This window comes from Cuculus canorus, chromosome 1 (assembly GCF_017976375.1).
Source record: "Cuculus canorus isolate bCucCan1 chromosome 1, bCucCan1.pri, whole genome shotgun sequence".
Lineage (NCBI taxonomy): Eukaryota > Metazoa > Chordata > Aves > Cuculiformes > Cuculidae > Cuculus > Cuculus canorus.
This window is the reverse complement of record NC_071401.1, coordinates 195,163,729-195,184,709: the sequence shown is the minus strand read 5'-3', so window position 1 is coordinate 195,184,709 and position 20,981 is coordinate 195,163,729. Positions and strand designations below refer to the sequence as shown.

Below are 20,981 nucleotides of genomic sequence, written 5' to 3'. Positions count from 1 at the left end.
TAAGAACACAGGAAAAAATGTCATTTCCCAAATTCTCTTTGCTGATACTGAAAAGAAATTCAGTATGAGCTTTCAGATTGAAGTCTGGAATATGAGTCAGCCCTTTAATCAATATTTCAGGAAGTTAAATCTAAATTTTTTTGTGTAGTTACAGAGCTTTCCTCTGTTCTCCCAAGTGGTCTTATATTACCACATAATTAATACACATGTGAAGTCAGAAAGATTTTGAGTGAAGATAAAAAACCACTTGTATTATTTAATAATATCAAATATTCTTGAGTAGTGTTTAGAATTGTTTAAATAACAAAGCTAAGTATGCGTGGGTTTTGACATTATATAGTCATTTCAAAAAACTTTACAGTGACGTAAATAGGATTTTTTTCTGCCCTTAATTGCTTAGAAGGAACAAGGAAAGTTTTAAGGATGCTGTGTGAAGTAAGAAACATCAAGTTCTGTGAAAAAATATTCACCTGACTAGGCAAGATTAGGTGAAATACTAATGCAGGGAGGAAAAGAGGATGGTTAAATTTGAGTGGAAACAAAGAACATACGGAATTGTTTCCTATTATTTAACACCAAACTTTATAGTGCTAGTTTCCTGTCCTCTGGAATAATGTTAAATACATAATAAATTATTTACAGTAACTTACAAACAACATTCAAATTTAAGAATTATGTATCTTTTCCTTATCTGGGAGCCAGCAAGTACTTGGCATAATTTTTCTGATTCAAAGGTATTTGATGCCAATATAAGTCACTATATCAATCAATGGCAAGTCACTATATCACTCATAAATGACCGCAGTTCCGCAGTGCTTTAGAGGAAGACATGACACTGCATTGCCAATACAATCTCCCAGTTCTCCCTGATGGGATGCTCTCACCCAAAATCCATTTCTTAAGAATAGTTCAAATATATCTTGATGCAGAGATTTTATTACAGCCATAGAACGTTTCTTTGTTGGTTGTGGCAACACTCTTGGCACTTCTTCATGTGTAAGCCTTAAAACAGTCTTCTCCCCCTCCCTCTTTTAGGACCAGTAACAAGATTTCCTAGACTGATTTCTTACAAGAAAATTTAGAACCTTTATCATCAATGCGTTCATACAGACCTCTAATATGAGTTTTTTATGCTGCGACTTGTCTTGTTCCAAGGAATCATTAATCACATTCAGTTGTAACTCCACCTTTTTCAAATGTTTCAGTTCTCTAGCTTTCTCTGCTTCCTGGTAAATGAGAATATCATATTGCCTTTTTTTCTCCAAGACACATTTATTTATATTCTCTTGCAGAATTTCTCTGTACAGATAAACACAGAAATTTAGAAACTAGTAACTTGACCAAGATATGCATGCAAACAGGCATGATCATTTAAAGGGGTTTTGAGTCCTGCATCGTTATGGTTAAGACAGCAAGATAAACTCATAAACTACTCATACAAATTACCTAAAAAGCTAGCATTTTATAACTTAAATCAAATATGATATTCCTAATGATATCACCAAAGTCTCACACTGTTCTGAATATGCTAAAATTTCCAAAGAAACTATTGCTTATAATAAAAAGAAAACACATTTTTTGTGTAACTGAAAATTTATAAGTTCACGTCACTCAAATATTTAGGTTTAAAGTGCCACAATCCTTTAATACAAAACATGAAATGCAAAAGCATTATTGCTGAGCAAAAGGCCTTGATCACAACTACACATCTTCCTCTGCAAAGAAGGAATCATTTGAAGTTTGCAATCAACCTAACATTTTATTTTACTTTACCAAGTATAAGCTCATAATTCAAGGGAATATTAAAGAGATGAGTAACCAGTTCCCAACAAAATACTGGAGTATTTGGGTGCGTAAATCCATTATCCTTATTTGAAAATGAAAATATTCCCATTTTATTTTTCTTACTCAGTTTACGTTCCGTGGGTTACACAGGGAAAAAAAATCACTGGAAAGAGAAATGTTCTGAAAGATTTCCCTTTCAGAGCAAAATCCAGTTTCACTCTCCGAAGAGAGTGTTCTTCAAGTCACATCCTAGATTCTAGTAGTTTAGATAAAACTTTCTGAAGTGAAAAACAGGCCTGAGAATTTCTAGCCTGCACTGGTTGCAGCATAATACTTGAAAACATAAGCAATACAGCAGAAAAAAAAGAAACAGAACTTTGAGAACAGAGAATTTTTCCTCATACTATATGGCTTGTGCTGATTACTCTAACCTGTCTAGTAGGATCGCTGATTCCTTCTCTCTGCTGATTTCTAGAGATTTTGTCAAAGTGATGTTTTCTTGTTCTTTGCTTTCCAGCAATTTTTTTTTCCCATTCAATTCCTCCATTACATTTTGTCTTTCCTGCAAAATCTCTTCAGTTCTTTTCTCAATGGCTTTCAGGGTATCATTCAACTCTTCTATTTTGTCATTAAGGGCATCTTTCCTCTTCTCTTCATCACTGTGGATATATTTTAACAAAATAGTATGGGTTAACATTTCCACATGCATATCTAAATGGCAAAATGTAACTTTCCAGTTTTCATCACAAAATCGTTTCAACACCGCAACTATCCACATTATGTTTTTGAAAGCAGACTATATATAGTGAAAATCTTCAAGTGCAAAGCCTCTCAACAATAAAATTAAAGATGACAAAGCAGCCATCTAACAGGTAGCTTAGCATTGTGACAGTATTAAAAAGACTTCTAGTAAATTGATTTCTGTCAAAATTACTAATTACACAGGTGTGACATTTCAAAATACTATTCCCAAGGTTGGTTAGTTCATTTTGTGATGCAGAACAAGTAGAAAGACTCATTTAAATGCTTCATTAATAGCAATCTACAGAGTGTACTAGGTTTTTTAAATTGCTTCTCTGTAATGCTATAAGAAAAATTCTTACATCTCCAATAGCAGAGTTACATTAAACAGAATAGTGAGGAAAATGTAGAAGAAAACCATTATACAACTTTTAAAACCGAGAAATATAACATAGTCAAACAATTTCTATATTACAAATAGGGACTTCATGCGGGAGACACAAAAACTTCAGTGTTACTCTGTGCCTGAGTAGAGTACAAAAGAGCATCAAATTAGTACAGTGCTAATCAGATTTTACACACACAGAAAGCAGCACATGTCATGCTTCAGGGGAGAAAAAACCCAACTGCATAAAAGAAATGGCTGGCTACTGGCTTACGTTTTCCATGCTGAAATACCAGAAACCAGGATTCACATCAGGTGCTTACAGGAGCTCTGGCTGAAAAACTGGTGCAGAAGTGAGGAGGGAAAACGGGTATTTAGCTCAGGCCGGACTGTTAGCTGTGAAAGCTGCTAGTTCCACCGAGGCCAAAAGAGCTAAACTAATATATAGTCACTGAGGTTTTTACAACAATATATAGTTGTAAAAAAGCCTGATTGCTAGATTACGTGGTAACAGTATTTTTCACTAGAAGTCGACTAAGTAGATCTGCTATATAGGAGCACAGCACAGTAAGATGGTTCAGCAATTTTTCATTAAGCTTTGTTCTGAATTTTTCTTTACTTAAATTTAAAATGTTTCACTGCACATACTATACTTTTCAGTACAGTGTATGGATCTTAAGTGGATTATAGATGCTTTTTAAAATGTCAATCCTAAGTTTAATCAACAACTATACTCAATTGTTTATGTAACAAATGGATGAAAAGAAGTCATGCATACATATTTAGGTGTACATAATTATTTATTAAAAGCATACATTTTTTCCTGATTAATCTTCTCAGTTTCCTTTCGATGATGCGCTGGAACACGAAGGACCTTAACTAGCTCACCCTGGTGACAAAACAGAAAGATTAGATTGATAGCCTCAAAATACGGTGAGTGTTCATAGAAGAAATATTCACCTAGAACTGCTGTGAAAATGGACAAGAAACATATTTTCAGACTACTTGAGTTTGTCCCAGGAAACCGTAGCTGCTAGTTTTGATATTAAACATTATGATAGTTACAATTTCATTATGTCTGCAAGATAAAAATTACGCCTGAATATTATTAGTATATCTGATTATGTTCTCCATACCATGGAGAAAGTGGCAAAGATCTGAGTATGCTTTTTAATTCTCAGCATAAATCTGTATTAACTTGGATCTGCGAGAGCAGCCCACAATAACACAACATAGCAACATGTCATTACAGAAACCGCTTATTTAATCAAAATCATGACTATTATTATTTCCTAAAGGAGTAATAATGGATTTGGCAGAGCAGCATGTTTCACGCTTATTGAAATATGATGTAATATATAATGTAAAGCCAGCTCATGAATTTGGAATGACAAACAACATCCAGAAGATTCACTGTTTCCTTGGACAAATGCATATACCCATACACACGTGTGCATGCGCACACACACACACAGATATCCGTACACACAATTTATTTTGTGTTACTTTTAAATCATCCTGCTTCTCCAGGAGCTCTTCCACTTCCTTCTTGTCTGTTAATATCAGGTTTTGCTGGGACAAAACCTCTTCCTTTAATGCATTAATTTCTGCTTTCCTTTGGATTACTTCTTTGCAGAGGTCATCATAATTTTCTTTCAACTGTTTAATTTTCTTATCTGCTTCCTTAAAAAAAGTGACGAAAAAGATCAGATAATTTTTATTTTCATTTATTTTACATTTTGCAGGACTGTGATATTACAGAACTGTTAAGACTGAATGATGATAACATTTTTTACAACACATATGAAACAATTTTTTTCAGACATCTTTCGTCTATCAGCAACCAGCAGAATTTTACTCCAACAGCACCAGTCATATCCATCAGGATTTGTGACTGTAAATGTATTTTCCATACTCACATCCTAGAACTGAAAACCTGCAGATATTTTTACATGCAGTACTCATTTACTGAATACAGTAAAAAAATGTCTTTAGGAAATTTGAAAAAATCCATATCTTTTCTGAATCAGCTTTTCACTGCTTGCCCTGGAGTTATCAAACAAGAATGGTACATTAAAATCTACGTCTTGATATTTCTATGTATTCTAGATTTTAAAAACTTCTAGAGGTCCACAATATGAAAACATTTTCATTGATGATTTGTCAGCTCACAGACCATAAACCACTGATCTTCTCATGTTTCATACTTACCCTTTGTTTTGGAATTCTTTCACATTCACTCTCCAGAAAACTTTTTTCTTCTTGCAAACTGCAGGAAAATAAAAGCAGAGCCAAATATATTAGTAATATGCCCAACAATAAAAAGTATGGAAGACTATCTTGTGCTAGACTAAAATGTATGGTGAATTTTATTAGGGACAACTGAAAGTTATCCAGATTTAAAGGAAGGTTGATGACTGGTAACTGGAAGTCCTGAAAGACATATGCAGGTTTTTTCTACAATGCACACCTAAACTTTTGAACCTGATTCTTCTTAGTCTTACCCCCTCCTGCAGGGCTGTATTTGTGTTCCATTCACACTTGTCTTTATACTAGCAGAGTATAATGGGTCAGAAGGCACCCACAGTTCCTTCCAATCTCAGAAAACAAAATTTTAATGCGGAACTGAGGCAAAGTGAAAGAGTAGCTGGGCTATAAACATCCACAAAGACATCATGCATCAAAGAAAGTGCAGATGCCAGTGAGAAACTTTCTTCTTCCTTTGAGAGTTTGCCCTCATACACATTCACACTGTAAACAACTGTAAGTGAAGCTCCCCAAGTCTGAACAGGCTCCTGTGAAAAAAACATCCTGAAAAGAAACAGGTGATATAGACTAAGTTGATGAGGTAGTAGAAAACTAAATTGAATAGCCATGGTGATCATAACCTATATGCAAAACTACATTGCAAATTCATTTCAGACAAAAATAGAAACAGATGCTGAAGGACAGAAGGAGGAAAGGAAAATTAGGAAAGCTTTTAGATCTTCTGAGTGTATTTTTAGTAATGTTGCCCTGAGAAAGATGGAGTGACTACAAAAGAGAGGCTGAACCAGCTGAACTATAAAATATGACATGAGAGGCAGCCTCATCTACACAAAGCATTACAGTTGCTTCTAAATGTTGCTTCTGAGGCAGCTGATTAGTATTTTTTTTTCTCTGACACATTTCAGCAGCAGCCTAAGACTTTGCGTGGTGGTGGTGTCTCATTTTGCAGAAGGTGGTGGTCATCGGGAGAGAGATCAGTCTCCCAGCAACCAGCCTCCGGGTGGATTGTGGTAGGTTGACCATGTCTGTATGTCAGGTGCCCACTGAAGTAGCCCTACAACTCCCCTTCTCAGCTGGACAGGGGAGAGAAAATATAATGCGTGGCTTGTGGATCAACATAAGAACAGGAAGAGATCACTCACAAATTACTATCATGGGCAAAACAGACTTGATTTGGGGACATTAATTTATTGCAAATAAAATCAGAGTGGGATACTGAGAAATAAAATCTAAACCTTAAAAACACCTTCCTCCTACCCCTACCTTCTTCCTAGGCTCAACTTTACTATCAAATCCTCTACCTCCTCCCTGACAGCAGCAGAGGGGCATTGGGAATGGAGGTTGTAGTCAGCTCATCACATGCTTTCTCTGCTGCTCCTTCCTCCTCAGGGGGAGGACTCTGCACACTCTTCTCCTGATGCAGTGTGAGGTCCATCCCATGAGGGACAATCCTCCATGAACTCAATGTGTGTCCTTCCCACAGATTACAGTTGTTCACAAACAGCTCCAGCATGGGTCCTTTCCACAGGTTGCAGCCCTTCAGGAACAGACTGCTCCAGCTCGGGCCCCCCACAAGCTCACAAGTCTTGCCAGCAGACATGCTCCGGCATGGGGTCCTCTCTCTCCATGGGTCCACAGGTCCTCCAGGAGCCTGCTCCGGCATGCTCTTCCCACAGGGTCACAATGTTCTTTGGACATACACCTGCTCTGGCATGGAGTCCTCCACAGGCTGGTGGTGGATATCCATGACTGAACTGCAGCAGGTCCATCTTGGAGCTGTCTTGCATTGACTTCATCAGATGCAGGGGAAGCTTCTAGCAGCTTCTCGCAGAAGCTACCCCTCTAGCCCCCCTGCTACCAAAATCTTGCCACAAAAACTTCATACAAGGATTCTCCCTAGGATCTTGTGCTCCGTTCTTCATTAGTGCTCATTTAAGGTTTCTTCCCTCACAATTAATTGTTTTTTATGTTTTGGTCCTTCAACAAAAGGAGAAAACCTCATACCTACAAACCTCAGGCAACATCTTTCTAGTCAAGGAAAGAACACAGTCAAAAAAGAGAACTGGGTTGCTAGTGTTGCAATAAAAAAAAGTCATGAAGAGCAAGCTTTGGCTCAGATGAACAACAAACAGAAAAATAAAAGCGCAGAGTAGATGTTGATTTATGGCATGTATGAATATTTGTATAGGTAGATAGAAAGTATGCCCCTAAGACTGGCAAGTCTGAAAACTAATTTAAACGCCAGAACATTTTAACACCCACAAAGTGAAGAATTGTACAAAAAATATTTCTAAGGAAAAAAGCTGAATTTAGATGACTCCTCCTCCAAAATTGATAACATGAATTATAAAAGAAAGTTCTATTGCAAAATACATTATAACTAGAGAAATTGCACAGAACAAGAGCGAAAACAGACACAGGACGATTTTGCAGATGTACAGTACATGTGAATAGGTGAATAGAAGGAAACACCATAAGATGATTTCTTCTTTGCTCCAGTGAGGCTCAGGAACTACTCCTTTAATGTTCCACAGTTTAAAGTCAGTGAGGGAGAGCACAAGGATCAAACTGCATTGAAAATGAGCTACTTTGAATCTGTGCTGGCAGCTTCAGTCAGCCGCTCTGTACTGTGCCGTAAGATACGACAGAGTATATTGTGTTGGAACGCCACATGGGTCAAACGTAATGTTTTCACTTACCAGCAGGTTGTCTAAATCTATAAATAAGTTAATAAGGACAATTCATATTCCCAACACATTTTGGCAGGATTCCTAGTTGGACTCTTTGTGACTGGCATAATCATAATAATTATAATCAATGTCCACTCTGCACAAATACCTGTAACGGTTTGACTGGCACAAAAACTGATTAAATACGTCCTATGCAAACTGATTAAAGCGGCACTGCATTGCTCCCCATCAGTCCATGTTGTGTCCTCTTTAATACTATGCCAGACGATCAAAAGAGCAATCCTAAAAATTGGGAGAACAAAGTTGACACTGCTTTTCTTTTGTCACATTCCACTCATGAGGACAAATTCCTGTTGAGCCATTCTAGTTTCACAACAAAGACTTTGCCCTCCATCAGAAGTAAAATGATTTGAACACCTCATTGTCTGTCACATAAACAGAGGCAACAGTGAACTGCAAGCACCGAATTAAGTTATCTTAAGAGCTGGTAGACTAACTACTTGCAGAAAAAAAAAAAACAGTGAAAGGGTAAAAAGAAAAAGAAGGTAGAAGAAAAGTTATTTCTCACCATTTCTGCAATGAGTTTGGTTCGGCTGTCCATATCCAAGCCTCAGACAGGTACTTCTATGCTAACATCTATGCTAACATTCCCTAGATTTCCTTACTGTCAGAGACAAAAGCAGGAACCACCAAAGGGCAGGTCATCTGACATCCCAGGTACCTATTTTATAATGAGATAAATCACCAGCTGAAGGTAACATGTCTGTCTCTGTTGACTGTAAAGGTAGACCAGGATAATTAACTCAGATTAAGAAATTGAAAAAGATTCTTCAAAAATGTTATGTTCATTCTCTGATGTAACAGCTATATGGACAGAGAACATTCATGTAAGGTAAGCAGAGAAAATCTGATGTTTCCATTTCGGATATGACTCTTTTAATTTGTGAGATATGGACATCAGCCTCATCACTGTCTACAATTAGATGTCAATCACAAGAAACAAAATAGCTGCAACTGGCTTACGCATTTATAATTCCCATTGTTTTATAGCCCTTCTTTGATGGGTGTACTTTTCAACATGGTGTGGTTTTTTTTTATCATTATTATACCTACAACAACAAAAATAACAAAGAGAGGACATTTGAGTGTTAATGTTTGCCAATGTTTCTCATGTTGCTTTACTTATTTTCATGAAGCTTAATAGCAGTACTGTACATGAAAAGCTATAATGGATGCAGATCTAATGAGTTTTAAAAGAGCACTCAGAAAATTGGACCATTAATGAAAATACATTCCAAACTTTTCCCTGGGAGATGTCTACAGCTGCAAACTGACACAGAAACAAAAAATTAAGTCAGAGAGATTAAGAAATGTAGTGGTAGTTGTCAACAGAGGTTCATTTCAGTTCCTCAGCTCACAAAAATAGCTAGAACATTGTTATCATTACAAATCTCATCATGTAAGAAAGCAAACTCCTTCAGCTACTCTGACACATAGCTGGAATTGCTGAGGAATCCACAGAAGGTTCTCAGCACCTCACAACTAAAATATAGTGACCACAAGTAGAAGATATCACAGCTGACAAGCTGCAACATGAGATTCTTGTAAGGCTTCTAGCTGTGCTTATTTTGCATGTACTGGAGAAGGCAGTCACAAGATTAGCAGAAAATGACTTTAAGTCTAACTCGCTTTATTTTAGTTATGACTTGTAACGCTTTGCTAGAAAAACTATGGACAGAAACTTAACTTTTCACTTATTCATTACTAAGTGACTAATCCTGAAATAATTACAAGCATTGAAATAATTTTCCATATTTGCAATCCTTCTACAAGGACAAACTCAGTGTTGCAATCATGACTTGCATGCAATAGCACATAGTACTTCAGTGAATAGTCATTTTGCTACCTGCACAAATGACTGTGAGGGCTATAGATTGGACCTAGGATGTAAAAGAAAATTGGCTTTAATAATCAGGCACCTTTAACCTCAGAAATGTTTGCTTGCTATAGATAATTTAATTTCAAATTATTTTCTTACTTTTAAATATAAAGGTCAGATGATAAATTAATTTAGATGATAAATTTATTATTTCTCAAGAAATAAACTATTGTTGATACTATTGCCTAATAAAGACAAGCAGCTCTTCTTTATTTCATCTCACAAACCAGGACTCTAAACCTCACATGGAGATTAAAATGAAAAAAAATTCCTCAAGCTAGTAGAAATCCTTGCTGATCACATCAATCCTTTCTTTGTTCTTGCGCTAAAGTGATTTTTCAGTTTATATTCTTATTTTCTGAGGCATGTTCAGTCCCATCTGTATGAAGAAACTTTATGGCTCTGAATACAATTCTACCAGAACCGTACTGGGGTCACTATTTTTTTCTCTTATTTTATTACACTTGCCTAATAGTTTTTGAGAGGAAGAATACCCCTGGAGTCAGGTCTGACTTTGAGGCAGCGACCCAAACATTAAATCCTTGCAACTGTTCTTCCCCTCCTGTGCTGAGCACGTGGGCAGACACACTATCAGTGAACCCAGTGCAACTGTACAACAGAAATACAAACCAGAAAAGGACAGAACCCATCCCTAGGTTTAAGGCCAGATTGGATGAGGTTTTGAGCAACCTGATCCAGTGGCCGATGACCCTGCCCATGGCATGGAGGTTGTAACTGGATGATCTTTAAGGTCCCTTGCAATCTAAACCATTGAATGATACTACGATTCTATGTCACACAGACAGTGGGGTGCACCACACCCATGCAATCACCCTCCGGGTGACTTTCTTGACAGCTAAAGTGCATCAGAGCTGTTTCTGAATATCTTGTGTACCTATTGAAGCTATGAAAAATGTCAAAAATTTCTGAAAACCTGCTGATACTACAGTGCTGAAAGCAATTTAAGTTTACTCTTGGAATGTTGAATACTCATTGGAAAAATAAAGAATCAAAATATAACACGAAATATCACTGTCAGCTGTTGAAAATGGTATGTGATCTGAAAATATATTTACAGAGGCAAGGAAATAGAAAATGGATTATGGAATGTAGAATACTAAGGAAACTTGAGACAAAAATAACTTTGCTCTTGTTATGGTATATCTATGTGACTCTTTAAAAGAAAAAGTACTGAACGCCAGCAGGGCGGTAAGTGCCCTTAGCTATCAGAGAATGTAAACTGAGATATGAAGTAAAGGCAGCAGAGAGCAGAGAGATGCTTCAGAGACAGGATTACAGAAGAGAAGCAGAAGATCCACAGAGGCTCTCTCTCACTGCCAGCTCAGCAGTATTCCTGAGTAGATAAAATCCAAAACTTTTAAGAAAAGGATAAACAAATATCTAAGAGACACAAATATTCCCTTCAAAAGCTTTTGCCCTCCACGTTCCCCACCTGCTATACATAAGAAGGTAAATGAGTAATATGTTTGTTTTCAGACTAAACAGGCATTAGTCATAATTCCCAAAGAGAAGCTGACTTGTAAGTGCCAAGCACAGCTGGGACTGTACTGACACAGTTGGACAACAAGGGAAACTGTGCTCCAGAGAGATCAAGGGCCAAGAGAGGTTGGACCATGAGTTTTTGTCCTTCTGAGAAATGAAGGAAACCAAGCAGTCACCTAACAGCAAACTTACAGTGTCTTTGATGCAGCTTCCCCTCTGTCTGTGACACCACCCATGCACACAGATACATCAGAAGACATCACTTATTTTTCTAAAACCACCAGCCAAATAGATCTTAATTTTACATCAGTGTTGCTATTAGATCACCTGTTACTCACAACTCTGTTCTGAACATCCATTTTCACTGTCTTTCATAGGCACCAAACCCATCCCTTCTTCACGAAGGTATTTGCAGCCATTATCTGCTTTTCTTCGTAGCTCATTTCTCGTCACCCCTCTACCTTCACTCACCTGTTCCCCCGCACAGATCTGTATCTGCTAGCTCTGTTCATTTTATACTACTCCAACACTAAAATCCCACTCCTTTCTGGAAAGCAGTGTCTTTCTCAACAAACAAAACCCACACATAACCAAGACACACATCCTCCTCACTCCACACCCACAATACACAAAAGATTCAATGCTAGCACAGGGCATGAAGCAGATTCCAAACAAGGAACAATTAAATAATCTGTAACTCTTCAGTTTGGAAAGTTGAAGAATTAAGGAAGGGGGGGGGGGGGCACACATACAAAAAAGGTCTATCAAACCATCCTGCAGGAGTGAACATGAAGAGAGGGTCAGATGTTCACTATCTCATCCCACACAAGAACTACAGGACATGAAATGAAGCTGGTAGAATTCAGGTTCAAAAAAGAAAGGAGATGGCAGTTCTTGTGCAGTTAATCTGTGGAACTCCTTGCCCAGGGTGTTGCAATGCCAGAAGTTTAAATAGTTAAGGAGGAGACAGAAGTTCAAGGAAGAGGGATCAACTGAGTATTCCTAAACACAGAGGCATTTGCCTTATGATATCCCTGTATCACAAATGATCAGGGCCACACATTTGGTCACCATTAGATACTGTGCCATATGGACCTCTGCTCAGGGTGTACAGCTGGTTTTGATCTCATGCAAAATGTAAAACCAAACAGGGGAAGTTTCTTATTAAAGTGAAAGAACATTTTTTCATGTTATGACTGACCCAAAACCTGTATTTTCAATCTGCACAATAGGATAGTCAATTCAAATATAAAAATTAATGCAGTAAATGTGCAAGGGTAATTGAAATAATACCTAAACCGTGTTTTGTGTGAGCCAGAAGTCACCCTTCGACTAGAGGCAGAAAACACAATGGGAGTAAATAGCTCCTAAACATATAAGCCCCCATCATGTTTTGGAAAACTAACACAAAATCAGTGCAAAATGTTCACAAGATATGAGGACAAATGGTAAAAAGCACGATATTTTGAAGAGCTCATTTCTGGACTGCTTGGAAATAGCAAAAATTTCTGTATTTAATAATTATTTCAGGAAATTTCATGTTGCTTAGTTATCTCATAGCAAATAATTTTTTCCAGATGCTATCCATGTTTCTCTATTTCTCCCGCTCCCCATTTGCTTTTTTCTCAAGTTTCTTTCTCTTTTAGAGCAAACATTTGGCTCTAAAAATAATCAAGAAAGAACTGCCAGAAAAATCTGCAGTTTGTACAGTGCCCCTGCTCTCCTTGCAGAAAACCAGTTTAAATGACTGACATTATTTACTTGGATTTATACACACCAACTACCACCAACTAGCTGGACTGAAGATGGATAAAAATAGCATGCACCCCATAAAATGAAAATATGAGTTCATCTCCATAGGTGTGTGTTTTTAAAGATGCAATATTACTGTTCGTAATTTTACTATAAAAACTTGAAGCACAACACACTCATATATGCAGATAATTAAAATACATACACTATCAAGCTTACTCTGGACTTTTTTCCTTTTATAGAAACATCAAGTATTCACTTCTTTCAAAGTACATTTCTAATTTTTTCAACATGAGAACATACAAGGACTTCTCCTTTAAATACCTGAATAGAAAAACCTGAACAAGCTGTGCTTCTGGTATTAAAAATAGCATTGGGTTTATTTATGACATTGTCTCTATAAAACCCCAGTCACCAGTTCTCTAAGACAGTTTAATCATTTGTATTAAAGGCGTCCTAGACTAGAATTATTCCTGTTAATTTTACCTACTCAAACATTAATCATGCGATGTACTGAATTTTAAACAGCATTTCAAAGGACACTATAGGATGTTCTGAAATTAAAATTATCTACAAATCTCATACTAGGGTAATTTTATTCATCACTGAAATATTGCTTAGAAAGTTTGTGGCAATTTGTTTAACAACAGCCATCAAGAATTGCATCCATGTAAAATGGAGGTGAGATTGAATTATTTTCTATGTTATCATCTTTCTAAATAAACTATAATAAAATTATCAGCGTTTCACCACTATCACCTACCATTCCAACTTGAACTGCACTTCATACTCTCTTTCTTTAATAGCCTTGTATTCATTTTGGCAACTAAGAAGTTGCTGCCTTATTTGGGAAACTTCACTGGAAGATTCTTCAGGGAACTGTTCTGCTTTTTCCAGTTCATGTTGCTGTTGTTCCAGTTCTACACTAAGACGTTTGGCTTCCTGCAACAGCTGGATCTCAGATTCCTGTAAACTACATTAAATAGAAAAATTTAGAACTGGGCAATGAGAAGCATAAACTTTGTATTTATACTTCTTTACCTACATATAATATTTAATTCAAGGTTTTCAAGATGAGATGGGATTAAGTCCTGAATGGTCTGGTTTGACCTCCTAGCTGACCCTGCCTTGAACAGGAAGTTGGACCAGAGACTTTCTGAGGGCTGTTCAAACCTGGAATTATCCTATGATGCTATGAGAGCACTGGAATCTGATATGAAGACTTTTTCTGCATGCTAGATTTGGAGTGGATTCGTGTCATCTAATTTTAACCAGAGGAAAGTTGCTTAATGACACAGAATCACAGAATCATTTATGTTGGAAAAGACTTTTAGGATCATCGAGTCAACCGTAAACCTCACACTGCTAAGTCCACCACTAAACCATGTCCCGAAGTGACACATCCACGTCTTGGTTTAAATTATTTTTCTAGAATCAGTGAAGAAATACGGCAATCAGTTTTATGCTAAAAGTGCCAAACACTAGATGTAAATCAGCATGGGAAGAAATAACAGGGAAATAACAGGCCATTGTAAGGGAAATAACAGGCCAGGACAAAGCCCAGTCTAGGCTATATGATACCTTTAAGTTCTTAGCAAATACCAGAACAACTACCCAGTGCTGATTTGCATGTTCTTATTGCTGTAGTGTTACCAGTATCGGAAGTAATTAATTTAAAGAAATCCAAGCTGTGAATATGCTTGTGAATTGCTGTGGAATTTTATTATAAGGCTTGAAGACATGATCAGTTTCTGAACTGACTTGTATCACTGAAGTCTAGCTTCGTGGAAATAACGAACTGTAATATTCTGCCAATAGTAAGAGGCTGATATCTGTAATATAATTAGGAAGCTATGTGGCAATAGCCAAATATCAGATCTGAAAGGCTTTTAGTAAAATATATTGATTATTACGAAAAAGTCTTAAAGGAAGCAACAGTATGGAAATTCATATACAATGCACAACATATAAATCTATTCTTTATGCTATAGAAATCATTGTCTATGCCTTTTCAATATTATTACATCATAACTTTTCTATAATTGTATACTAAAATTAGCTACAAATTATATGGAAGAGTAAAGAACTCTATCACTTACCTTTCATTAATTAAAAAATATAATGCAATTTAACATAAAGGAATTTAGAATCTACCATATTGATAAATTCTATACATAAATTTTAGCTCAAAGATTGTACTTATAGCTTAGCAACAAACTGATCTTGCGCACTATAGTTGCTAACAGTATGTTTTCATGTGAAGATTTAAATTTAGTTGAAGACAAGGAATAGCTGGACATCTACCCAATGTACACATCTAAAATTACATGAATGCAAAAGGAGGCTTGCCAAGCCTGATGTCAGAGCTTTTGAGTTTGTGAGGTGATTAATAATTTAACATAGTCTTAAAAAGATGAGATTTCTAAACTGTCAATTCTGTATGAGAATTTTCATATTAGGTTCCTAAATGAGATCATAAAAAATAACGTTTACAATACATCCACATGATTGTGTGACCAAATGGGTTTTCATGGGCCAAATAAGAGCTCAGATACATCAGCTTTAGGTGCAGCCTCACTGCAAAATGGATGGGTGACACAGCACCAGAACAGGATGACAATTTCAGTTGTGCAGCAAACATAAATTTAAAAGCAGGTAACACTTACAAAGTGTTTCAAAATTTACCAAAGAAGTTATCTACCACGTAACATCTCTCAGCTTTCCAGAATGCCAAATTGTACAAAACTGAATCCAAGAATTAAAAGACTATTTACCTCTATACGAAGGACCACACTATACACTTATACCTCTATGTACTCCAGCAACAACCTTGGAAACTATCTGCATACAGACTAGTTTCGTTCATTCATTGTATTAGCGAAATTTGTGTTGTATATCGGAGAGATCAGTTACAATCATCTGGCATCACTGTCACAGGGATCTACGCTGCCTAAGATGCATAGGACTTTATTCACGATATTTTAGTGTGCGACTAAAGGAAAGAACACACACAGCTTTAATATCTCATCCAGCATAATTTGTTTCCACATGGCACTGTAACAGCACAGGGACAGATAAGGATTAAATAGAAAAGAGGTTAAATTCAATAGTAATAACTGAAAAAATAAGTTTTTGATCAACTGTACTGCACACATAAGGGTGAAGAACTAAAAATGAATAAGTGGTATTGATTCTGTGAATGGTTCATTGCAGGAAAAGAGTAAACACACATCCTGACCCTATCATCAGGACTCTTTTTATAGCCAGTGGAGAAAACCAGACACTTGCAGATGTCTGTATAAGGAGGAAGTGTGCGGTCCTTATTTCATTCTATTGATTGTTAAGGGACTCTAGATGCCTAGTTCAGATGTGTGTGTCTAATGATGTTAACACATGGGCAAATGAATCCCACTTTTGATGTGTGAAAAGTCCTTAAAATATATGGGAGATCACAGTCAGTTTTTGGTAACTGACTTCCCTTGCTCTCTTTCATCAGTACAAGAATTTTATCTGTGGGAGTTAGAACTCTTTCACACATCAGTGTTTTGCTTTGACACGTGACTATGTCTAACCAAAGAATGTGATATCATTCCCTTTAATCAACTTTTTCACAGGAGTATGGTGATTTCACACTTCTATCAGAACCATGGAAAGAATGAGAGATGTAATCTACCATCTGACTTTTTCATTCTTTTGGTGCATGCTATTTATGGTAGTTTTATGTGTGACAGAAAAGACAGCTGAGTCCTGTTTTTGCTCAGCCATATTCCACTTATTATACATACACAGGAATTTTCCTTACATAAAAGAATGTTCTGTATAAAAGAATGCTCTATAAACATATAAAATATGTTTATGCTCCTATTTTTTCCACCCAAAAGCTGGTTTCAAACTAGCACTGGCTAAAAGCCAACAAAATTCAGCAGCTACTGAATTTCTAGTTCAGCTCAGTGAGTAGAAGACTGTGGTAGATGTGGTAGAAGACTTCTCAATCAACTAACCCAAACCCCACATAATATGTTGAGTTCTGAGCATTAAGAACATACTGCTTGCATATTCTAGGCAGTTGAACTGGTTTAGGAGTGTTCTTAACTTTTCTTCCCAAATATATTTGCTATGCAGTAATCTGAATAAAGTCAGATGATTTTTTACAGAGTCAGGGCCATATTCAAACTCCCCATTCTATTAAGGTGAAACTAGAAGACTCGGATAACCTCAGGAAAAATCGTGTCTTTGGGATTTTGCAAACCTCTTTTCAAATTTCTTATTATTTTTTATTCACTACTTAGCAATAACTACTATTTAGATTGTTGGGAGGCACACCAACTCCCATCATAACTCAAGTAAGCACGTACGACATTAGTTAGTTTTACAATCCTTAAATTAGGCCTTCTGCATCAGCAGAAAATTACCTTAGATGTCTAATGCTTTAGATACTTAAAGTCTAAAAAAGGAATATTGTACCTTATCACAGTCTTATGCAGGAGGGTGTACTTTCCCTTCAGCTCAGCTACTCTGGTGTCTGTGATTTTTCCAGCAGAAAATAGCTATGGAAGGGAAACAGACAGTTATGAAATCTCCTTAAACGCTAATATTTTCATTCTGCTGCAACTTTTTATAATTATAATTAGCAGCCTTTCAGTTTATACAGCCTTTGGTAACATACCAAATGAAATACATAGACAAGAAATGCTTATTTACATAACAATTCAAAGCGTAAATATGAAGATATAGAGAATGTTTGTCACGACTACAGTGCTACCTGCACCACCATTTCTTCTCTGATTTTCTGTCTGTATTAATATTTCGTGATAATTCTGTCTTGACTTTGAATTCGGACTCTAAGTCACCTGTTTTCTATATTGCTTAATTGGTTCAGGTTTGGTATACATCAACTGGCCTGAATAGGGGAAACTGAGGCTTAAAGTCTCTTTTGTGCTAAAGTGTTGTGTCCACAGGCAATATGGTTGCAAAAAAGAGGAGCTGGGCTCAAACTAGGTCATCCCCAGGCACGTTGCCTTACATGCCTGAGCAGGCCTTCACCAACCACCAAAACCAAACTACTCCATGTATTTAATACCAAAATTCAGTATGTGTGTGATGCAGCATGCACATATTTTAGGAGATTCCTCAGGGGTCTTGAGGACAGTAATTTGGGACAATAAGCCAGTCCTTCTTAATTTACATAGTAAAATGGACTAGGAGCCTAGTTTTGCCGCTATGAAATATCAAAGCAGCATCTCCTGGAGTATTTATTTAAGAAATTTTTCTTCCCCTTTTTTGGTTGCAGGTAAGGAGAACCAGTTTAAATCCAGGTAAAGAAATGTAAGGTGATCTGGCTCTAGAGAAGTCCATAGCTAGCTTTTGGGGGCAGCAAGTTGAATTTGCAGCTCCCGTGGGAACCTGCCAAGAAATGCGGTTGCACAGATCTCCTAAAATAAGAAAAGAAGTTACTACAGCACAAGGAAAATCCCTCGAGTCATACTTCAACCCTTATGCTTGACAAGACCTCCAGGGAAAAGCCTTTTCGTAAGCTGAACTAACGGCCATCTAAGAGATTCATATGTTATTTTGTGGATGCCCCTCTCTGAATATCCAGGAAAAATTGTCCAGAACCAGTCCTGCTGTCAAGAAGCAAGAAGGAGACCTCAAGCAAATATGTCAAAAGATGTATGCATTTTGTTGATAGCTGCTTGATTTTATATACTTTTTTTAAGATCTGCTGAAAATATTTCATGGCAGCGAAGACGATCTTTGCTCTCTGCAGCCCTGAGAAAAGGAAAGGAGATCTATCTTTCTCTTGTTTACACGAGATTAACGATAAGCAGCTCTGAAATATTTATTTGGGCATCCTCTATGATCCAAAGATAGTATTCACTTAGGTTCATAATACTAACTAGGTTTTCCGTGAGAAAGAAAATTTTTCCTTACTTCAACCCATTTATTTCTTAGCCGAATATGTAGGTATAATTGTTCTGTGGGCGGTACCTCACTAATGTCCTTTCTGCATGCTCCTCTGATCTATACATCACTGCAGACATGTTTGACAATATTTCTGCAGTAATAAACTTTTACTTGTCCTTGAAGCTACATCTTCTCCTTTATAACCACAAGTTAGACTTTTACTTGGATTTCTCAGTTCAGTTCAGAAGAGCTCTATTCCAATACAGTTTGTCTTATACAATGAAAAGACATGTAGTTTTGAGGGTTCCGTAAGAAAGACCGCATTGATAGGATACCAGCATGTCAAAAGGATTGAGACTTCTGTGAAAAGTATCATCACCAGATAGTTCCCATTACGACAACTTCCTTTGGAGAGCCATCAGAAAGTCAGTTCTGGTCCATCCCAGGTATCTCCTCACATATCTTTTATATATTTTTGTTTTCAAAGATAAACCTGTTATGGTAGAGAACAGTTTCCCTTTAGCCATACAATTAGCATTTGGAAAACTGTAGTCTAAGGGCAACAATTGGATTATCCTAATTTTGTAAAAACGTGCCTATTACATACACCAGTTATTAAATAAAATTCATACTATATTTATAACATCTGTTATAAGAGGCATACACAGTAGTTAGCACAACTACTTAAAATGCAGCACGAGTTAAATAAAAAAGTCTAGTTGAAATGGATTAAGTGAATACTCACTTTCCTGATGCTTTTCACCTCATCCAGAATAAATTTGATTTTGCATGCAAATGATAAATACGCATGGCAGCAGGCTGTATGGAGAGAGATATCTTGTACAAGGTACCTAGTACCTCAGAGTTTCAGAATGCTTGCATTAATGTCTTGTATAAAGGTCAGTATTAAAGCCCCCAGATTCCTGTGAAATCTGGTGCCAAGTGTCTTGTGGAGATCACTCAAAAAAAAAAAAAAAAAAAAAAAAAAAAAAAAGAAAATCTCTAAATGGCCCATCTTCACATCTAACACAAGACTACACTGATTAATTTCATTAATTCCTAATAATAGCAACATGGAAATTTGTAAAAACACTTGAGTTTAAACAACGTATATTTGAATAAGTTCTGGCTTAATTAAAAAAAACACTGTACTTTGGCAACAGTGAATGAGTGTTAGAGCTTCCAGATTTCACCCTGAGGGAAGTAAGCTTGCAAGTTAGTTCAAAAAAAGTCACCATTCAAGAACACACAAATAAAACAAGTAATGATAAAATAGCCAACAATGTTTTTATATATATATACACAAAGACATACACACAGACATACACACAGAGACACAAACATAGCCTTTCTAAATGAAAGTTTATGATCATTTTACTCCAGTCTGTTGGATCTGTATTAGCCACGTTTCCATAAAAAATGCCGTGTACAAGTCTAATATCCCAAGTTTAAAAAAAGAAGTTACATTTCACTCCTCCCTCTTCCTCCCAAGATGCACTCACAGTTCACTTTATTGCTTAGAAGCTCTCACAATGCTGGGATAAATAAAATAGCAGTTCTCCTTAGCTCAACTAATTATGCTGCTACACTGAAAAGGAAGAGAATGACTGAGAAGATGGAGTAGTGAGGAGAAAAAAGGGCTTGTGATTGGCAAATGAGTTCGGGTTTTTTTGTCCTGTGTTAAACATCATGCCCTGGAAAGAACTGATAACCTCAATTCTGGAGTTTGGAATATAGTTAGGTAGATATTCTTAAACGGTTGAGTCCTCCTGTCTCTTTCCATGTCAGTTGTACTTAATTTTTTAAAAGCCTTTTAAAAGCTTTTCTCAGCTTTTCATTATACAATGAAATGGGACCTCATACGTTTTTACACATGCTCAAAATTCATAGATCATCTGGATAAAATAAAAAATAAATTTTCCTTATCTAGATGGAGAGTTATTGGAAAGTTGGATGAAGATTTGTCTGCTAACGGATTATTGCCTGGCAACTTTCTGCTTTCCTTTTCCCCATA

The 20,981-nt window shown here is 36.6% G+C and overlaps 1 protein-coding gene across 1 annotated transcript in view; it reads right to left on the bottom strand.

The window, feature by feature from the left end:
• CCDC146 (coiled-coil domain containing 146) overlaps nucleotides 1-20,981 on the bottom strand; it is a gene marked incomplete at its 5' end in the record, with an annotated part of 48,686 nt that overhangs the window by 19,389 nt on the left and 8,316 nt on the right. Inside the window, 7 exons of the mRNA XM_054068571.1 lie at nucleotides 1,113-1,299; nucleotides 2,217-2,444; nucleotides 3,727-3,800; nucleotides 4,418-4,594; nucleotides 5,123-5,180; nucleotides 13,827-14,036; nucleotides 17,528-17,610. Of these exons, the coding sequence (XP_053924546.1) occupies nucleotides 1,113-1,299; nucleotides 2,217-2,444; nucleotides 3,727-3,800; nucleotides 4,418-4,594; nucleotides 5,123-5,180; nucleotides 13,827-14,036; nucleotides 17,528-17,610 (1,017 nt within the window). The remainder of the gene's footprint in view (nucleotides 1-1,112; nucleotides 1,300-2,216; nucleotides 2,445-3,726; nucleotides 3,801-4,417; nucleotides 4,595-5,122; nucleotides 5,181-13,826; nucleotides 14,037-17,527; nucleotides 17,611-20,981) is intronic.